The sequence below is a fragment of the Lissotriton helveticus genome, chromosome 6 (genome assembly GCF_964261635.1).
Source record: "Lissotriton helveticus chromosome 6, aLisHel1.1, whole genome shotgun sequence".
In the NCBI taxonomy this organism is placed as follows: domain Eukaryota; kingdom Metazoa; phylum Chordata; class Amphibia; order Caudata; family Salamandridae; genus Lissotriton; species Lissotriton helveticus.
Window position 1 is genome coordinate 233,537,186 of NC_136067.1, and position 19,678 is coordinate 233,556,863.

At 48.2% G+C, this 19,678-nt stretch overlaps 1 protein-coding gene across 1 annotated transcript in view; it reads right to left on the reverse strand.

Moving 5' to 3' along the window:
• Window positions 1–19,678, reverse strand: part of LOC144762238 (adhesion G protein-coupled receptor F5-like) — a 626,316-nt gene that overhangs the window by 427,223 nt on the left and 179,415 nt on the right. The window contains exon 4 of the mRNA XM_078647382.1: window positions 1,220–1,420. Within this exon, the coding sequence (XP_078503508.1) occupies window positions 1,220–1,420 (201 nt within the window). The remainder of the gene's footprint in view (window positions 1–1,219; window positions 1,421–19,678) is intronic.

A 19,678-nucleotide genomic window follows, 5' to 3' on the forward strand; every position in this document is an offset into this window, starting at 1 on the left:
AGACTGCAACCCCACCTCGCACCGGCTGCCACCATATTTGTGGACTTGAAGCCATATCGCAGCCCAGCCATTTCTGAGGCTGCCCTCACTCGAGTAACACCCTACAGCAGGCCAAGACACACTGTTTCCTGCATCCGCGTCCCCCACCCGGACTCTCTCCTTCTCTGCTTCAGTGACAGCAGAGCACTTTTCCATGAATTTGTAAACATCGTCCTGATAATGACCTTGATTTAAATAGGTCAAAATGCCGTTGACTTCACAGCGCCATTCGCGGCAACCAAAGGGTCATTTGTAAGCCATGAAATTGTACCTGTAATTGTAAATACTTTCGTTTGACCCCCAATTTATTGGTTTTTTCGCCGCCTCATGTTGCTCCTTAATCACTTGTGTCACTGCGCCGTTCACTCACTACAACACTTCCAGTGCACATTTGGTTGTTATGGTTACTGCAATACAGTTGTATTATAGTGCTTCTATATGCAAATAACAACCCTTCAACCTTTCTTGGTCTCCCTTGTACCTTTGTCTCAGTGCTATGTGATTGACACACTCTCTATGAACAGTCCCACTGGATGATATACCAGTTGAGACATTGTTCTATTGTGATAGTTCCTACACACAAAGCCATGAGCATTAACATATTACTGTGTCAGCAAAGTAAATATGTCAAAGAAAAGATACAGGATCTCAATTACAAGCTCATTGATTTGTCTCAAGTCAAACAAAAGGACTATTCCATGGCTTCATCACTAAGGCTCAATTGGAACCAGCATGGAACAATTTACCCATTGTCACAATGTCATTACTCATAGGGACACTCTATTCAAGCTATAGTAAATTTGAAAAATACATAAATGTCAATGGTTGAATTTGTCTGATTCAAAGCCCTCTATATACCTCTCAGCCTGCACTACTTCCTAATATATTTTTGAAAAATTGATAACACAGTGTCTTCAATTAATGAAAACTGAAGCCAGACCTAAACTCTGTAGTGGTATTTGATAAAACATTTTAGTCAATGTAAACCAAGTAGTTATTCATATCAAAACCATAAAGGCTTAAACCAAACAGTCTTTAATTGTGAAAGGTCCATAAATCAGAAATCAAATGATAGATTATCGGTCATCATTTGATTTTTATCAAAGATGCCTTTCCAAAGTCCAGTAAAAGATCCCTTTCAGAACAAAAAGGTGCTCTTGTCATAAACAAAATGACCTACCTGAATTTGAAGAAGTGATGTTTGAAATAACTAGAACTGATTCTGAAACACCATCCTTGATTGTGTTAGCAGCACTTATAGTGACAGGATTTCCATTGTGAGTCCAACTACCAGAAGTTGAGTTGGATCTCGTTCTGCATGTCAGCACCAATGTATCACCTTGATAAAGTATGTCTGGGGATGATGTAAAATTAGTTTGACCTACAAATGAAGGAAAGAAAAACATAATCTATTAGGACAAAGGAAATGGATATTATATCAGGACTTAATTCATAGTGCAAAAGGCTATCATTTGATGCAATGATTACATTGTTTACAGCTTTCCTAGAGAATCACTGAAATCCCAGGGCATAACTCTCATGGCGAGGGCCATTGAGTTATTTTTTAAATTTGAGGTTTTGTTTTTGAAAATAAAATAAATGTGTAACTTTGCCTTATGTCTCAGTCATTTTTGACGGAGTCGAATGGCAAAGTTGCAATACATTTGCAGGAACCATCTAGACGGCACTTACTCTCAATGTCCGACCACCGGATATTTAAAAATTTGCCAGGCGGAACATTTGCCTGAGTGATGGATTAATTTACTCTTTCGCCCTTCCAGAGGACAGCCCCACCAGATGTTTTGAATTGTACCCAAACGGTTGGCTTTTTTACATGCGTGCCTTTAAATGTGTGCAGATGACTATTTTCAGTTGTTAATTGGTGCACATAAATCCTTGTAAATCTGGTCTATTATCAGTAGCAAAATTCAAATCTATCTGGCTCCAATCCTAACAGCATCATATGATAGGAAAGCTTTTCAAAGTAGATTGTGAATGTATTTATACAGAATTCTATTACTCAAACATGGCTGAAGGGCATTTGGGTACTTTATCACATTAATACGAGGTTACAAAAAGCACAATTGCTGCCCACTCTATGACCCTCTTTTAACCACTCCTGATGTTGAGAGCGACTTCGCAGTATCATTGACGCCTAACTTGAGATGCTACAACGTACATGGTTTTTTAACTTAAACTCTCCTCTACAGGTATGAGGAGAGCGTCATTCCTGACTTTTGTTTGCCCACTCTAACACAGGGTTCCCTGAAGACTTCTACATTTCCTGTTTTCGTCTGAAACGCTGAAGCGTGCCCGAGACTTCTAACTTGAGAGTTCTGCTTGAGAGAGCTCCTAAATCGCGAAGTGTCCCCATTCTGTCGGCGGTGTGAAGCGCTGGGTGGCGCCTGACAGCATCTCCCTTCCTATCGCTGCCCGCTTTGGGGGACAACTGCCGAATACCCTGATATGGATGCGGTCCCGGCCTGGTGATTCCGTTATTGGTCTCCTGCTGCTGCCTGTCCTGTTTACCGCCAATGCCTGCGACTAGTGCCCTTTATACCTCATCACCTACTGCCTTGACCTCCCACTATGGTGCTGTGCTCGCCATCGCCGCCCACCACTTCTACCTGGAGGCCTTCAACTGTGGCATCTTGCCTCTGCTCTGTGGTTTCGGCTCCACCACAGGTGCACCCTCCGTGAGGCTGGGGATGGCGCCACCTTTGCAAGCTCACCCCTGATACCTCATCCGTTGGTCGCGCCTGCTGCTGCCTCCCTGTTGAGATCTGGCCGGGTCCCTGGGCCGGCATCCTGGGTGTTGGGCCTCCTGTGGTCGGCGGTGACATTGACCTGGTCTGCATATCCGCCCCCGCGCAGACAGCCATTGGGCCCTTATTTTTCGCCTACTACCTGACCCCGGGACACCGGCATAGTGGTGCGCCCCCCTGCAGGGGCTGGCCATGCGTGGGCTGCTTCACTGGATTGGCACATCTCCTACCTACCTGCACGGCCGCACCGCGTGACGAGGGTTGTTGCTCTGCTGGTGTGCTTGTCTTCCTGACATCTCCGTCACTGATGTGATCCTCCTGCACTTCCCCTTCCACCTTGGGCCTGGTCGTCCCCTCTTTGCCTGCTGGAGCCACGGCGATTTGCTCTGCCATGGGTAAGTCGGACCCCAGGCAGCCCAAGTTCGCCTTTGACATTCGCAGGTCTCCCCGTCAGGATGCCGCGGGCTCGGAGGGAGCGTACCCAGGATAGACAGAAGCTGCTCCAGATGGACAAAATCCTTGCTGTCATCCGCAAGAAGAATGAGGACTTCGAGGCGTGCTCCCGTCGGAGCAACCTCCGCCTTACGGGCCTTCCTGAGTCCACTAATATTTCTAAGATGGAGGACTTAATGAAAAACCTCCTCAGGGAGCTGTTTGGGGACGTCCTTTCGTCTTTCTTTGTGGTGGAGCGAGCGCACCGTTCCCTTGGCCCGCGTCCCCGTCCTGGTATGCTCCCATGCCCTATTGTGGCTAAAATTCTGAACTTTCGCGACCGAGATGCCATCCTCCGGGCCGCCAGAGACAAGGGCACCATCACACACCAGGGCAATACACTCTCATTTTATCCTTACTACACCATGACTGTTCAGGCCGCGAGGAGGGAATTTCTACCAGCCAAGCGAATCCTCCAGAAACCCGAAGTATTTTACTCCCTGGCCTATCCGGCGAAGTTGAGGGTCTGCTGGGGCGCCAAGACGCTGGTCTTCCTCGACCCGAGACAGGATCTCGCTTTCACCAAGCGCCTGGACAAGGAATCCAGAAACTCCCCCTACGGGTCCTCACATGAAGCCACCAACCATCTGAGTGACAATGATTGATTGGTCTGGCTGGGCACTATTGTGTTTCCTTTGTGAATTGGTACCGGCCATTAACTCCATGCACGCCAGGGTTTTTTTTGTTTTTTTTTTGTCTCCCGCCGTCTTTGGGGGCCTCCATTACTTTGGATTGTACAATGCGTGTCTGTGATTTTGTGCCAATCCCCAGCGTTGCCCTTTTTAATTCTTTCTCCTCGCCACAGTTGGAATTTGACCCTGCTTATTTCCAAGATTGCTGGGTAGTGTAGACACATTGTTTGTACTTTCCTCTTTTTCAGGAAGCTGCTGTTAGTTTTGAGCTTGGCCACCCTGCCTTACCGCAGGGGTGTTCGCCGCGTCCTGCCATGCCCCACCTGGGATGATTCCCGCTCCTTTGGTTTGGTTGCCCTGTCCAAGTTCTGGGTTCCCTGGGTGGGGTGGGGGGTCTCCTCAGCCTGATTGGGGGGTTGGAGTGGGTGGGGGGGTGGGACACAGAGTGGTTTTTTGTTCATTCTGTTTTGTGCGGACCTTGGTCTGCGAGCTGTGGGGTGTGGGTGGGTGGTTCTGTTCTTCTAGCGAACTGGTGGTTTTGTTGTACTGTTTTTTATTGATGCTTTGTGTCATTGCATGTTTCAACGCTAATGCTGTGCCATGTTTGAGATTCTGTATTCCTGTGCTATGCGACAAATGTGTAGTTAAGAGAGGTGGTGGGGGAGGGGTTTGTTTTCTTAGCGGGGTGGTGGCTTTGTCTTGCTGCCTATCTGTTGAATTTAATTGGCTATGTTCGCTGCTTTATAGACGCTGTGCTATGCCAGAAGCTTTGTTTTTTGGACTTTAGCGCAAGGTGCTTCACTTTATGGCTTGTCGTTTGCTCACTGCTGCGGCCATATGCCCTTCCCCTTTTGTACCGCTTTGGCCGTCCATCACCACCCCCTTTTGTACCGCTTTGGCTGCCATAAGTGTGGCAGGGTATGCTCAGGCGTGAGTCCCTTGCTCACTTTGCCACTGTATTCAAGCAAGCCGGGCAGAAGACGGCTGAAATGCCAGAAACCGGTCCTCAGAAGCTTGTTTCCGGTCCAGGGAAGGCATGGCTTGGCATTTCGGGCTGGACTGTTCCCATGAGGAACAGGGTCAGACTGATTTGCATATAGCCATGTCTGAACTGGGGTGGCAGAGTGGGCTAAAGAGCGGTGATGGATCAAACCCAGATCTTTTGACTGGGTGTGAGTGTTTGATTGGTTCAGATGCTCCGTCCATCACCACCCCCTTTTGTACTGCTTTGGTCGCCATAAGTGTGGCAGGTTATGCTCAGACGTGAGTCCTTTGCTCACTTTGCCACTGGATTCAAGCAAGCCAGGCTGAAGACGGCTGCAATGCCAAAACCGGTCCTCGGAAGCTTGTTTCCGGTCCAGGGAAGGCATGGCTTGGCAGTTCGGGCTGGACTGTTCCCATGAGGCACAGGGTCAGACTGATTTGCATATAGCCATGTCTGAACTGGTGTGGCAGAGTGGGCTAAAGAACGGTGATGGATTAAACCCAGATCTTTTGACTGGGTGTGAGTGTTTGATTGGTTCAGATGCTCCGTCCATCACCACCCCCTTTTGTACCGGTAGTATTAGTATAGTCAGGCACAACTGAAGTGGTCGACGGCAGAGTTTAGATGAGAAATTTACCCATGAGGAAAGTTCTGACCTCCTTTTTGAAGCATGCCAAAGAAGGAATTCTTCTAATGGCGGGTGGGAGAGAGTTCCAAATTCTTGGTGCGGCCCTAAAAAAAGCCCGATTGTAGGTTTTTTCTTTCATCAACTGTGTTTTTTGCAATTTTCACCCCGAGTGGGCTGGGTATGCTCAGACGTGAGTCCCAGGCTCTCCACACCACTGGAGTCAAGCTATCCAGGCTGATGAAGGCTGATAGCCAGAAACCGGTCCTTGGATGCTTGATTCCGGTCTGGGAAAGACATGGCTTGGTAGTTCGGACTGGAATGTTCCCATGAGGCACAGGGTCAGAGCTGATTTGCATACAGCCAGTGTCTAACCCAGGGTGGTGTGGAGTGATAAAAAAATGATGGATTTAGGCCCAGATCCTTGTACTGGGATGAATGTATGACATTGTTCTACATTCTGTCCATCAACTGTGTTTTTTGCAGTTTTCACCCCGAGTGGGCTGGGTATGCTCAGACGTGAGTCCCAGGCTCTCCACACCACTGGAGTCAAGCTATCCAGGCTGATGAAGGCTGATAGCCAGAAACCGGTCCTTGGATGCTTGATTCCGGTCTGGGAAAGACATGGCTTGGTAGTTCGGACTGGACTGTTCCCATGAGGCACAGGGTCAGAGCTGATTTGCATATAGCCAGTGTCTAACCCAGGGTGGTGTGGAGTGCAAAAAAACGATGGATTTAGGCCCAGATCCTTGTACTGGGATGAATGTATGACATTGTTCTACATTCTGTCCATCAACTGTGTTGTTTGCAATTTTCACCCCGAGTGGGCTGGGTTTGCTCAGACATGTGTCCCAGGCTCTCCACACCACTGGAATCAAGCTATCCAGGCTGATGAAGGCTGATAGCCAGAAACCGGTCCTTGGATGCTTGATTCCGGTCTGGGAAAGACATGGCTTGGTAGTTCGGCCTGGACTGTTCCCATGAGGCACAGGGTCAGAGCTGATTTGCATATAGCCAGTGTCTAACCCAGGGGGATGTGGAGTGCAAAAAAACGATGGATTTAGGCCCAGATCCTTGTACTGGGATGAATGTATGACATTGTTCTACATTCTGTCCATCAACTGTGTTTTTTGCTGTATACTAATACTACCGCCATTGCCGCAGGTCACCTATTTACACCCCCAAGATTCAGTGGGGTTTTTAGGGTCTCTAACTGTTAACGTAACGATCCACTTGTGTTTCCTTTACTCCACATGGGTCCAGCACCACTGCACCTCTCCAATTTATTTATTTTTTGTATACTGCTGTACAGATATGCCTCCTTGGGAACAGAGATCCCATACAAATTGCAACTCCCAGGGTGTGATATACCTGATAACCTGCCACTGTCAGAAAAAGTATGTACGGATGACAAGTAGGAGGGTGCTAACTAGGATCACTGAACATCGCAGCACGATACGGTGTGGTAAAACAAACACAAAACTTACAGCACATTTTGCAGAAACTAGACCCAGCATAGAAGATCTGAGATGGACTGTGATAGAGAGGGTCCAGCCTGGTAGACATCAAGCGGGCGACCAGAGGGTGTTACTCCAACGAGAACAAAGATGGGTGTACCGCCTCAAAAGCCATCTGGTGGGATTAAATGATGACATCCCTTGGCAGTCCCTGGGTAGACACTAGTCACATTTGCTGTAACACCACACTGATTTTTACAACTCCAATATTGATACAATGTTTCCCCTTGTAGCTCCTATAGAGCCTAGACCTCATGGTTTACATGGATTATATGAATCAAGCCCAAGTAACTATGATTCCATAACGGAGGCTCTTTGCTAGAGGGGAGGTCTGGCCACTCCAAACACATTTGAGATATGGGTCGTTTGGTGATAGTAAGAGTATTATGGCATATGACTATATAGCACGAGGTTGGAGCCACAGGGGGTTTTAAAGCTTACCTCGATGGGTTCCCCTAGTAATTCTACAAAGCAATATTTATTTCCCTCGTAAAATCCAGGATTAGATTATCCACTCGAACGGTCACATACCTTCATTGCCTGTAATTAGCCATCATTCACTGGAGGTGGGGGCGAACTCACGCACACCCGGGGGACTGTGGACGGCTGAGATAGCCGATTTGACGTAATTCCCATTTCCCTGGGGCTTTTCAATGTGCGGCGCCCGCCGTCACATATGGCTGAATACATGTGGGCTTGATGGGTAGTGTGACGCTATACACAATTAGTCTACACTTGTGACTACATATCGCACATGTCTATTGGGCGGCTCTTTATTCTTGAACTACATCCCCTAATTGAACAGAGACGCCCCGTGCGGAACGTCATGACGACACGACGTCGATCACGTGGAACTCTGTGGATGCAACAGGTCAGGGGTCACTTTTCTTTAAAATACCTTTGGGACACTATGCTAATCACCTTCACGGTGTTCCGTGACTCAGGCAGATTGGACTGGGCTGGCCCAGAGAACGGTAAGGTGCTCGGACAAAGGGTCGAGTTTCGGAACCTTTTGGATGCAAGTGGCTGCTTCTACGGGCGGTTCAGTGTATCGCGGTTGAATCTCTGATGGGAGATTTTCACATCCAGGGTACAGCGACCTCACGCATTATTCTGTTTGCAGATTGTGTTCTTAGGGAGACCCTCCTTGGTCTCACAACTACAAAGGGGTTACATGCCTTATCAGGGGCTGGTAGTAACTCGCATTTGCTTACAGAGTGTTTTGGGTGTATGGGTGTGTGGTGGTTTACGGAGGCACTCCGAGTGTGTGTGGGAGCACGCAGTGTGTTGCCTCTTTTTAAAGCAGCAGATATCGTTACCATTGGTGAACGAACGATTGTTGCTACATAATCCCGAGTGGATGAAGTCTAAATCCCGGGCATGAGCATAGCAGATACATTGTTATTGCCACAGTTGTACGAGCTATCTTTTAACTCATCATGAGTAATACTTTCAAGAGAGACGTTGTAAATACACGGGGGCTGGGAGAGTGAGTGATTGAAAGAATGTGGGTTTCCATCAAACTCTATCTGCTCCTTTTCAGTAAATGTTTTCCCGCATTACTGGGATCAGCCTCCACTCTTAAACTAGAAGACTTGGAAGAGTACGGATACTGATAACCTACTCCTCTCCGTGGGGCCTTCAACCAGATTACGGAGGGGCCAGCAGCGGTACTGATTGCGACAGTCCTGACGAAGACCGGGGTGACCTCTTTAGGCGCATTTCCAGCGGTCGAAACATGTTGACTTCAGCAGTGGTAGGAGGGGAGTCTTGAGGAACCTCACTCCCTCAATAAGACGTTTCCCATCCTTTTTCTTATTCTTAATCCTGGTAGGGGTACCTAATTGTGTTTAATAAAGTAATTCTTTCTATTGGCACCCTTAACCAGTTTTAATCACTTTCCTATACTGCACTTTTTAGTCGCACTATCAGTTCCAGTCACAGGGTGTTTTGCACACGCTTTTCACCTCATTTCGTGTTACTCGTTGTATGTGTTGATATTATTTGGTTGTACGTCTTGTAGTGTGGAATTTATTATGTTTTTTCCCCTCCCTAATGCTCCGCCCTGGATGTGGCTACACCAGGGCGTTTGTAGCAGGCCCTATGATGAAGCATGTCACATACCTCGGTATGTAAGTGAGGGCAGTTATTCAAAACTGAGACATTTTTCTTGTTTATTTCAATTGTGCACTCTATATACCCCTTTAGTGTGAACATTTGATCTGGTATAGGGGCCTGGGGTATTGGAGTTTAAACAGTAATGGCCCTTTCCCCTTCTTAGTGTTAAGTATGCCTTTTTGTATGCCTTTTTGTTTGTTCTCTTCTGTAAATCTTGTAAAGTGCTCTGATACCCTCACGGGTTAAGTTCGCGCTCTATATAACACGTAAATAAATAAATAAAACACTTAAATACAATCAGGAAAGAGCGCTGAAGTGAATAAACAAGAGAGAATAAGATATAAAACCTCATATTTACAAATATAGCTTCTCAAACAGAAGACATTGTGTAAACAAAAGTAGCGAATATAATTTGAGAAATAAAAGAAAAAACAAGGACAATTATAATGGACTGTGGGCTATAAGAGACATGACAGAAAGGAGGAGGGTGAGAATACTGAATAAGTGAAGAAATGGAACCAGTAGTTTCTTACTATAGGAAGGTGTCTCTCTATATAGTGTGCTAAAACGAACTAAACTGTGCATGGAGTCCAATGGATCCCTTAATGGGACACAGAGGCTAAAGTAGATAATATTAATGCACTTCTTGTGGTAGTGTTGATGAGCATTTAGGCTTGGCAGAGGGTACTGCTAAGCATTTGCAGTACTCCCAGAAATATACAGGAACAATGGTCCCTTACAACATAGATAAATGACTAATTAACACAGCAATATAATAAAGACCGTGTTGTAGAAATCCCAATAGGAATATAAACACTTTTATTTACAACATGAATAAAAGGGAAAACGTGGAAAGTGGGGCAGTATTCAAGAAGAACAATTCGAAAAACTCAGGCATAATCATGGTTGGCCATCGTACAATTAACAGTCAGGCCTCAGGCATATGGAGAACACCATTGCACAGTGTGCAGTAGTTATATAAACAAATCAGTGTCAAGTTACTAAGGTCGACAGTGTTTCGATCCCTAACATAGTAATGGGATCACCATCAGGACTAGGAAAACATGGCCTGAGAAGGATGCCTGTTGAAAAAAAGAAGGGAAAGGGAGGACAACAGAAGGGAAAGAAAGGGTAATTATATAGGAAATGAACAACAATGTAATATACGAATAATGGAATCCTAAATGCACACATGCTGGTAAGTGTCTATAATGAGAGAGAAAAAGAATGTAATATTAGACCAGAGGGCTGTGGTTGAAATATCGTACACTTAATTGTATTGAGCAACTTCTCTTCTTTTCATTCTTCTTTCTTCCAACAAGGCTTTTCTGCCCTACCTCTGATTTTCCCTCTTTTTCTAACCAATACTCACATTATGTTTTCTTTTAATGTGATTTAATTATCGTTGCACTGTTGATGCAAAAGTGAGCTCCTTGACACTGATGGGCATATTCTCAAGGACTTATCGCCAAGTTAGCAACACTTTATCACAGCCAAAGTGGTAATAGATTTATCACGCTATTCACAAGCTGGTGCTAACAGCCGATATCACAATTTTTCCTGTGATAGCAGTCGCAAAAAACATCGCCACAGATGACACCAGCAACTAACGCTAATGAGATGCAGAGTAGGCGTTCCGGTGCAAAAAGCAGTGACAACACCACTTCGCAACATTATCAACGACCAGACAGATCGGCAATAAGATCAATCAATCAATCAATCATGCCATTTGTATAGCGCACTACTCACCCGGGAGGGTCACAAGGTGCTTGGGGGGAGGGGTATGCTACTGCTCGAACAGCCAGGTCTTGAGTTGTTTCCTGAAGGCGAGATGGTCCTGGGTCAGCCGAAGGTGGATGGGGAGGGAGTTCCAAGTCTTGGCAGCCTGGTAAGAGAAGGATCTTCCTCCGGCGGTGGCTCTTCGGATGCGTGGTACGGCTGCGAGGGCGAGGCTGGTGGACCGTAGCTGGCGGGTGGGCGGGTAGAAGGTCAGGCGGTCGTTGAGGTACTTGGGGCCCAGGTCATGGAGAGACTTGTGTGCATGGGTGAGGAGCCGGAACGTGATCCTCTTGTCGACGGGGAGCCAGTGCAGGTTCCTCAGGTGGCTGGAGATGTGGCTGCATTGGGGGACATCCAGGATGAGTCGGGCGGAGGCGTTCTGGATGCGCTGGAGTCTTTTCTGTAGCTTGGCTGTGGTTCCGGCGTAGAGGGCGTTTCCGTAGTCCAGTCGGCTGATGACGAGTGCCTGGGTGACAGTCTTCCTGGTCTCGGTCGGGATCCAGCGGAAGATCTTGCGAAGCATACGCAGGGTGTTGAAGCACGATGAGGAGACGGCGTTGACTTGTCTCGTCATCGAGAGGGAGGGGTCCAGGATGAAGCCCAGGTTGCGTGCGTGGTCGGTTGGCTTGGGTGCAGTGCCCAGAGCTGGGGGCCACCAGGAGTCGTCCCAGGTGGAGGGCGAAGATCCCAGGATGAGGACTTCCGTCTTGTCCGAGTTCAGTTTCAGGCGGCTGTCCTTCATCCACTCGGCGACGTCTTTCATCTCTTCGTGTAGGCAGGTTCTCGCGGTGTCGGGGTCTCTGGTGAGGGAGAGGATCAGCTGGGTGTCGTCGGCGTAAGAGATGATGTTGAGGTTGTGCTGGCGTGCGATGGCTGCGAGAGGTTTCATGTAGATGTTGAAGAGGGTGGGGCTGAGTGAAGATCCTTGCGGGACGCCGCAGATGACTTCGGTGGCCTCGGAGCGAAACGGGGGGAGGCGGACTCTTTGTATTCTTCCGGCGAGGATTGAGATGATCCACTCCAGTGCCTTCTCTTGGATACCGATGTTGCTGAGGCGCTGGACTAGGGTGCGGTGGCAGACCGTGTCGAACGCAGCGGAGAGGTCCAGGAGGATGAGGTCCACTGTTTTCCCCTTGTCGAGCAGGGTCCGGATGTCGTCGGTGGCTGCGATGAGGGCGGTCTCGGTGCTGTGGTTGGCTCTGAAGCCGGACTGCGAGGGGTCGAGGGATCCGTTCGTCTCGAGGAAGGCGGTCAGCTGTCTGTTGACGATCTTCTCGATGACTTTACCAGGAAAAGGGAGGAGCGAGATGGGGCGGAAGTTTTTGAGATCGGTGGGGTCCGCTGTAGGTTTCTTCAGGAGGGCGCTGATCTCGGCGTGCTTCCAGCTCTCCGGGAAGGTGGCGGTGTTGAAGGAGGCGTTGATGATGTTCCGGAGTTGGGGTGCGATGGTGGAGTCAGCCTTGTTGAAGACGTGGTGTGGGCAGGGGTCGGTCGGTGATCCGGAGTGGATGGTGTTCATCGTGCGGGCTGTGTCTTCGGTGGTCACCGTGGTCCAGGTGCGAAGGGTGGCGGTGGGGGGCGTTGGTTCGATGGTTGGGTGCGTGGGTGGGGCGCCGAAGCTGTTGTGGATGTCGGCGATCTTGCGGTGGAAGAACGAGGCGAGGGAGTCGCAGAGGTATTGTGACGGAGTGATGTCGTTGGTGCCGGTGCTGGGGTTGGAGAACTCCTTGACGATAGTGAAGAGCTCTTTGCTGTCGTGGGCGTTGTTGTCCAGTCGTTCCTTCAGGGATTTCTTCTTGGTGGTGCGGATGAGCTGGTGGTGCTTGCGGGTAGCGTGTTTGAGGGCGGTCATGTTGTCGGTGGTCCGGTCGAGGAGCCAGGCTTTCTCGAGGGTGCGGCAGGTCTTCTTGGAGTCCTTGAGGTCGTCGGTGAACCAGGATGCCTTCTTGCTTCACAAAATATGCGATAAGGTGCGTTAGCAGCAGAGAATTAACACCTGCTCTTTCCAGGTATTAAGTTGGACAATAACCTGCATCATAAATGGGAGTCCAGCCCACAGCCACACCAGAAGAACAACAGATGCCATGGAGCTACTGGTCATGCAGCTCGGACACCCAAGAGGGCCACAACACCCACCGGCACCCCCTCCCCCGGACCCTCCCCGGGACCCTACCCTGGACAACCCCCCGGACAAAGATATTTCACATCAACTTTACGAACTCATGAACAAAACAATTCACCTGATGTTTGACAATTACAACCAATAACGTTCATGTGTGGTCACAATAAGGAGAATCATTCATTCATTCATCTTTGAATTTCCAAACAAATTATTTTATTCGAATTAAACTCAAAACAACTATTTGGAAGAGTGATGGCGGGTCTTCCCTGGACAATCTGTAAGTCACAGCCTGCAAGATAAGAAGGTGTGTCATGCGTTCATCAAAGGACGGAGAGAGAGAGAGAGAGTGGGAAAGAGAGAGAGAAAGAAAAGGAGAGAGAGAGAGAAAGAGAAAGAAAGAGAAAGAGAATAAGAGAGAGAGAAAGTGAAAGTGAAAGGAAGAGCGGGAGAGGGGAGGGAGAGAGAGTGCCGACACTGCAGACCCAGGCCTCACTGCTCAATTGCAGCCACTGGTGTGTCTCCAGCCGGTATACACTGCATTCCACCAGGTTCCTTATCTGATACAGAGTCCAGATTTATGAATGGCAGTTTATATCATTGCAAACGTCATCATCGCTTGCCCTCCATTGCGCAGACAGGTTGCTGCACCCCAGCCCCTCCCGCCGAACCAAGGCCTCACTGCTCACCTTCCCCATCGGCATGTCTCCAAGAAGTCCCACCACTTGCCGGTACAAGCTCCAAGCCCGGGGCCCACAACCTTGGCAGCCTCCACATCATGCAGCCCCACACCGCGGACCAACAGGTCCCACACATGATTCTGTGTCTTGATTTTGCAATGGCAGAGATCATATCAGTGCACACGACATCATCGCAACTAACTCTGTGAACCGCGAGGCAATGCCACGTGGCGGTAGCCTCACACTGCCCGCTGGCTCAGGCCTACACTGCGGTCCAGCAGGGCTCACACAAATCCTTACCAGTCCGGACCACCAGGACGGAGAATCATCACAGGCTGCACACCCACCCAGCACTTAAGGTGCCTCTACATCAGTGCACCGAAAGTCACTGTCCCATGGCGGTAGGTCTGTGCTGGCTGCAGTGTTTCCGGTGCCACCGACTCTGTGCAACGCAAGTCATGGACCCTTTCTGATTTAGTCTCGTGATATGCCAGGCAGATGCAGCCATGTCACCTCCGGTAGTGGGGAAGAACTGGGACACGTAGCGTTGTCGTCTCCCCCTTTATACGGAAGCCGAGTCAGCTGGCTCGGCGTATGCCAGGTCAGCGTAGGGGTATGAACGACTATCCCTGGACTCTGGGCATGGTTAATTTCTGGGCTGGACAGAAAATCAACTAATGCATATTTCTCTGTTGCAGTGTCGGCACAAAACTGCCCATAATCAACAATGTTGCAATGTTGCATGCACCCGGAAGGTGACCGCGCATAAAGGGATTGTACAAGGAGTGCAAGGCCACTCAGGCCCTTGGCTCATACATGGCAACTGTTGTGTGTATCGCTATTGGTGCACCATAAGCCTAAGGCCTAGCCTTGATTGCAGCGCGAAAGCCACATCACATTTCCAGAATGCAATCAGTAGTCAGACTAACATTAGGGATGAAAGCTCCTTTGTCTCAATACATAAGGCGGAAAGACATCTACACCTCTGACCTTGGTCTTGCATGCGACAGGCACACCCTGAGAAAGATACCAGAGCAGATGATAACGACTCCCACACTACGCACAGCGCTAATGAAAGACCAACGTATCCACACACCACACACAGAAGTCCTTACTCGAGGTACTCTTGCATGGAATGTCCTTGACACTAACGTACACAACAACCCATATGTTTAAACGTTGCACACACGTACAACTCATTGCTCCGAGCTGTGGCATATTATTCACATAACTGCCGAAGGTCAGAAAAGTGCTGGTTCTACGAGAGCCACCAACGCAATGGCAGAACATCCCGGGCACATGCACAACGCCTGTCACATGGAACTGTACCATAACCGAATGCTGCCTGTTAGTGTCTGATGCATTGGTCTGCATGTTGTGGCCCTTTTCTTGCCCATACTGACACACACATGCTAGTTAAGTCTATCCAACTTCACTAGTGTTCCACTGTGATGAGTGTTGATTAGAATGACAAATTGTGTGCCTCAATGAGCGTTTTCCATACACAGTGAGGGACTGACTGACACATTTCACTTAGGGGTGAGTCCCTATTGCTAGCTCCACCTCTGTGAGCCAGATAATGTGGTTGGGATAGTTGCTGATAGAGCTTTGCTCTTACATGTCTTCAGCAATGTGAGTATGGTGTCCAACTTCTTGCCATGTGGATCAATGTGATCCATCTCCACAGGCTGTGTCCACCCAGTTGAGTGTGAGTAGGGATGCGAAGAGATGTCTGTTGTCAAATGTGATGGAGACACTGCTTTAGGCCTGCCAACGACTTTGACATTTCATACACAGCCCTATTTCTAACATTGTGTGGGGCAAAGTTGTGAAATTGCGCAATTGTTGTTTCAGAGTAATGAGGCCACCGGTAGTGCACACATTCCCAATCATCTCACTGCCTATGTGTGCCACGGTCAAACATGGGCATTGCTTTCATTTCTCCAGGTTTACCTTTTTGTGCAATCAATGTCCTTACATTCATCCATACTTTCATACTTGGTCGATTATGGACATGACACATCTGTGTGAATTTGAATCATTTATTCACATTTGGTGGAGTGCTGGAGCTGGAGCAGTACATGGCCATGCAAACCCCACATTACATTGTAGCCCAGTGGAGGGCCAGCCAGAGTCATTTAGGGATTGACAAGTACATCGGAAGAGGAAGAGTATAGTCCGTAGTCTGATTACTGTGTCATTGGTAAGCAAACAAAATATGGCAGTCCATGTCGAGGTCCTAAGTAAGTGTCGCAGAGTGTTTCGGGGAACAGTGGGAGGTGTTGTTACAGCCATGATGCAGAGGGCAGAACCAAGCTGAAACAGGACATATGCCGGAGAAGATTGCTGCTGGCTCCTTCTTAATACAAAGGTGGAATCACCGGTATCTTCGTCCTCTATGCCATCTGTCTGACATGTGGGTGCTGATGTTTGGTCTGCAGCACTGTGTGCCACTGACACATCAGGGGCTGGAGATGTGTGTGTAGAAGTATCAGCAGCATTCATCAGTGACTGCCTTAGTGGCTGCAATGCAATGATGAGGATCTGCAGGGCATGGAAGATACCAACAACTTTTTGCTGGTGTGCATCCGTGGCAGCCATTCTTTCCACATGCATCTGCTCCATGTTCTCTATTGCCCTCAGCATCTGTGCCAACTCTTGGCTGACATTGCTGAGGCCACTCTGACTAGACAGTTGTTCTCCTCTCAGAGTCATGACTCCAGCGATGTCCGGCATGGATTGTGGACATCATGGAGTGAAATGTGGGTGTCCGTTAGGCAGTGTAAGTGGTCCCTGATGTGACTTAGACACCCACGCATATCATCTAGTTTGGCTGTCATGAGGTTGAACCCCACCTGCACCTGTTCAGCCACCTTCTTCTGGCAGTCTAACACCTGGCCTTGGAATGCAATGTGTTCTTCGGTGAGGTGCTGGAAGCCAGCCCTGGTGGTGGGTGCTTCCTGCTGTGTGGTCTGTGCAGGGGGTGGGGTCTCTTTAATGCAGCTGGGCTTGCCTGCTCCTGGAGGTGGGTTGCCCTGGCTGTCCATGAGCTGTTGTAGGGCATCGGTGTCGAAGGTGTGGAGGTCCTCTTCATCATCACTGATGAGTTGTCTGGTCTGCTCTGCAGGAGGTGTTGATTGTCCCTCCGCAATGTGAAGGGGAGATGCATTTTAACTTTGTGTTGACATGTATGTTGATGCATTGTTCAAGTGTACATATAGACTGCATGGCAATGTACATTGTGACTGTTTGGGAGGAGCTGACTATTTGATGCGGGATAGTGGACATTTGGACTACATCATGGATGTGAGGTTGTACAGGTACAATATCATCTCATAATTTCCTGTTATTGCCAGATGTGATTGACCAGTTTCTATGCACAAGCGGAACAAGTTGTGTACTCTATTCTATAGTGAAAGTGTTGCACTTTGTACCACATTGTCGTCAATGTTGATGTGCTGTTATTGCTATGTGTGTGTGCTGCATTGTAGGAGAGTCGCCCCTGCAGTTGTGATTTTTCTGCCCCTTATCCCTTTGAGGCGGTGTGCCTTTGACTTCTGTGCTTCTACAGTGCTGAGATGTTGCAGACTTTGCTAATTTTGGCTCTTGTTCAGATTTTGGACTCTTGTGCATAGTTTATCCGCAGATGTGTTGTTGACGTTAGGGGTTGTTTGTGCACAGGGATGTGTCAGAGTGTGACTTGCTACTTTCCGGATGTGTTCCACACTCAGCCACCTCAGTGTCGTGACATGCACCATGGCTTGATAATTGGACTGCAGCCATGCTATTGGTCAAGCATTGTCAGTGTGTCTCACAGACACGCAGCTTTGCTGGTTTTAACACGTGTGCATGGGTTGGTTGTGAGATTGGTGCTGTCTGAGGAGAGACCCCTTTGTGCCGATAGTGGACGGGGGCCTACTTGCTGTTTGTATGTGCGCTGCAGTGTGCCAAGGGGATCAGGGACATGATCCAGAGTCATTGTGGGTGTGCAGTATGCTCAACTTAATTGTGCATGTGTGCCATTGTGCGCATCTCCCCCTGCCCCCCCAGTCCCTGTTGGGTACTCACCCCGGTGCTGTTGTGTCAGGTCATGTCGAGCAGTGTCCGGACCCCCAACTCCTGCCACCGTCTCCCCACTGATGACTGTGGACACCATTTCCTCCATCTCATCCAGCTCACGGTGTTCCGCAGGACCTCCACCTCCAGTCTGCTTTGCTGCCTGATGGTTGTCAGCGAGTTTCTTCATGGTTTTGCGCTATTCCAGCACCTCTTGACCTCTCCAATTGTCATCCTCCTCATTCCGACTGCATTCACCTTGTACAGGATGGACCGCCATATTGCATTTTTATTTGCCAATGACACATTGGAGATGAAGAACAGTTGTTGGTGGTGTTCTATCACCTCTGAGTTGATGATCCTGTTTTCCTGCGGACTGAACCTCGTCTTCCATGTCTTCTTGCCCTTCCATGAACCCGAGGTCCCAGGCTGGTCCTTCTGGGGGCTTGTAGGGTTCTGGTCATCCTGTGTACTTGCTCCGACTTCTTCCATGGTGCTACGCAGTTTAAATTATTTTGTTTGTGTTATTCGGTGCTTTTATAGTGCATTTTCCCGCATGACGCGTGGGAATTGCAGGCCTGTTGCTGGTTATCGCTGATTTATTTATCGCGGTTGGCCACATCGCAACTTTTTCGCGTTCGCGTTTCGTGTTTTTTTTGCCATCACAGTAATTTTATTACGGTCATTTGATGTGTTAGCGTGAGACTATTGCATGGTACTGACGTGTTGAGAATACAACGTTAACACAGCGTTATTTTCCCACAATAGACTGCGATGTGCAAAGTTGCGTTAAGCTAATTTTGCGATAATTATCACACATTTTGAGAATATCCCCCTGATTTGTTTATATAACTGCTCTACGATGGGCAATGGTGCTCTCTATATGCCTGTGGCCTAACTTTTGATTGTACTATGGCCGCACATGATTATGCCTGAGTTCTTCAAATTGTTCTTCTTGAATACTGTCCCACTTGCCATGTTTTCCCTTTTATTCATGTTGCAAATAAAACTATTTATATTCCTATTGGGATTTCTACAACACAGTCTTTATTACATCACTGTGTTAATTACTATCATGTATCTATGTTGTAAAAGACCATTCTTCTTGTATAATTATTTGAGCCCCAGGTCCCTAACAGATTACTTGGGTTCCCTTGATTTTTGCAAAGTATATGTACTCACAGAGGTAATAAATGAGGCAAACACTCAAGAATAAATCTGAGACCAATTTATAAAAATATTGACTGTTATGTATTTTTTAAGACCAAAAACTTCGATCTAAAGTGATTTCTTTTAGAGTTAAAATTTTTCAGAATTCAAAAAATACATCACTAATGTGCACCATTGAAGTCAATAGAGAAAAACATAAAAATTCATATGAAATCATGCTGTACACTTTCAAAGTTCACTTCTTGAATCTCGGTAGGTAGCAAGGATAGGTCCAATTTTCCAACAGCCGAATCTCTGGAGAGGTCCGGATTCGACCGGGAGCAATGGGAGCTAAGGTCGTTGGTAGCTGGTGTGCTACGGAGAAGGGGGCCCTTGGAAAACACACTGCACAGGGGGACTTAAAGGTAAGTACAAAGTCTTCCACTTGAGGGAGCATGTCACAAGGGCCTCAGGACCATGGGAGCACATCTGGTTCGTCGTTACTGGGTCCGGTCGGGCCAGGTGCAGAGCAGGTAGGTCAGTCGGTCATCGTGCTTCATGGAGTCCTCATTGTCAGGAGCAGGGAGGTTGTAGAGGTGTTTCTGGGGCAGCTGAGCCACCCTCAAAGTGGGTCTCAGGGGCCTCGACATCCCTCAATGGGTGCTTGCTTCCTGGGTAGTTGGAGTCCAGAGAGGACTCTTCTTTTTAGTTTTTGCAGCACA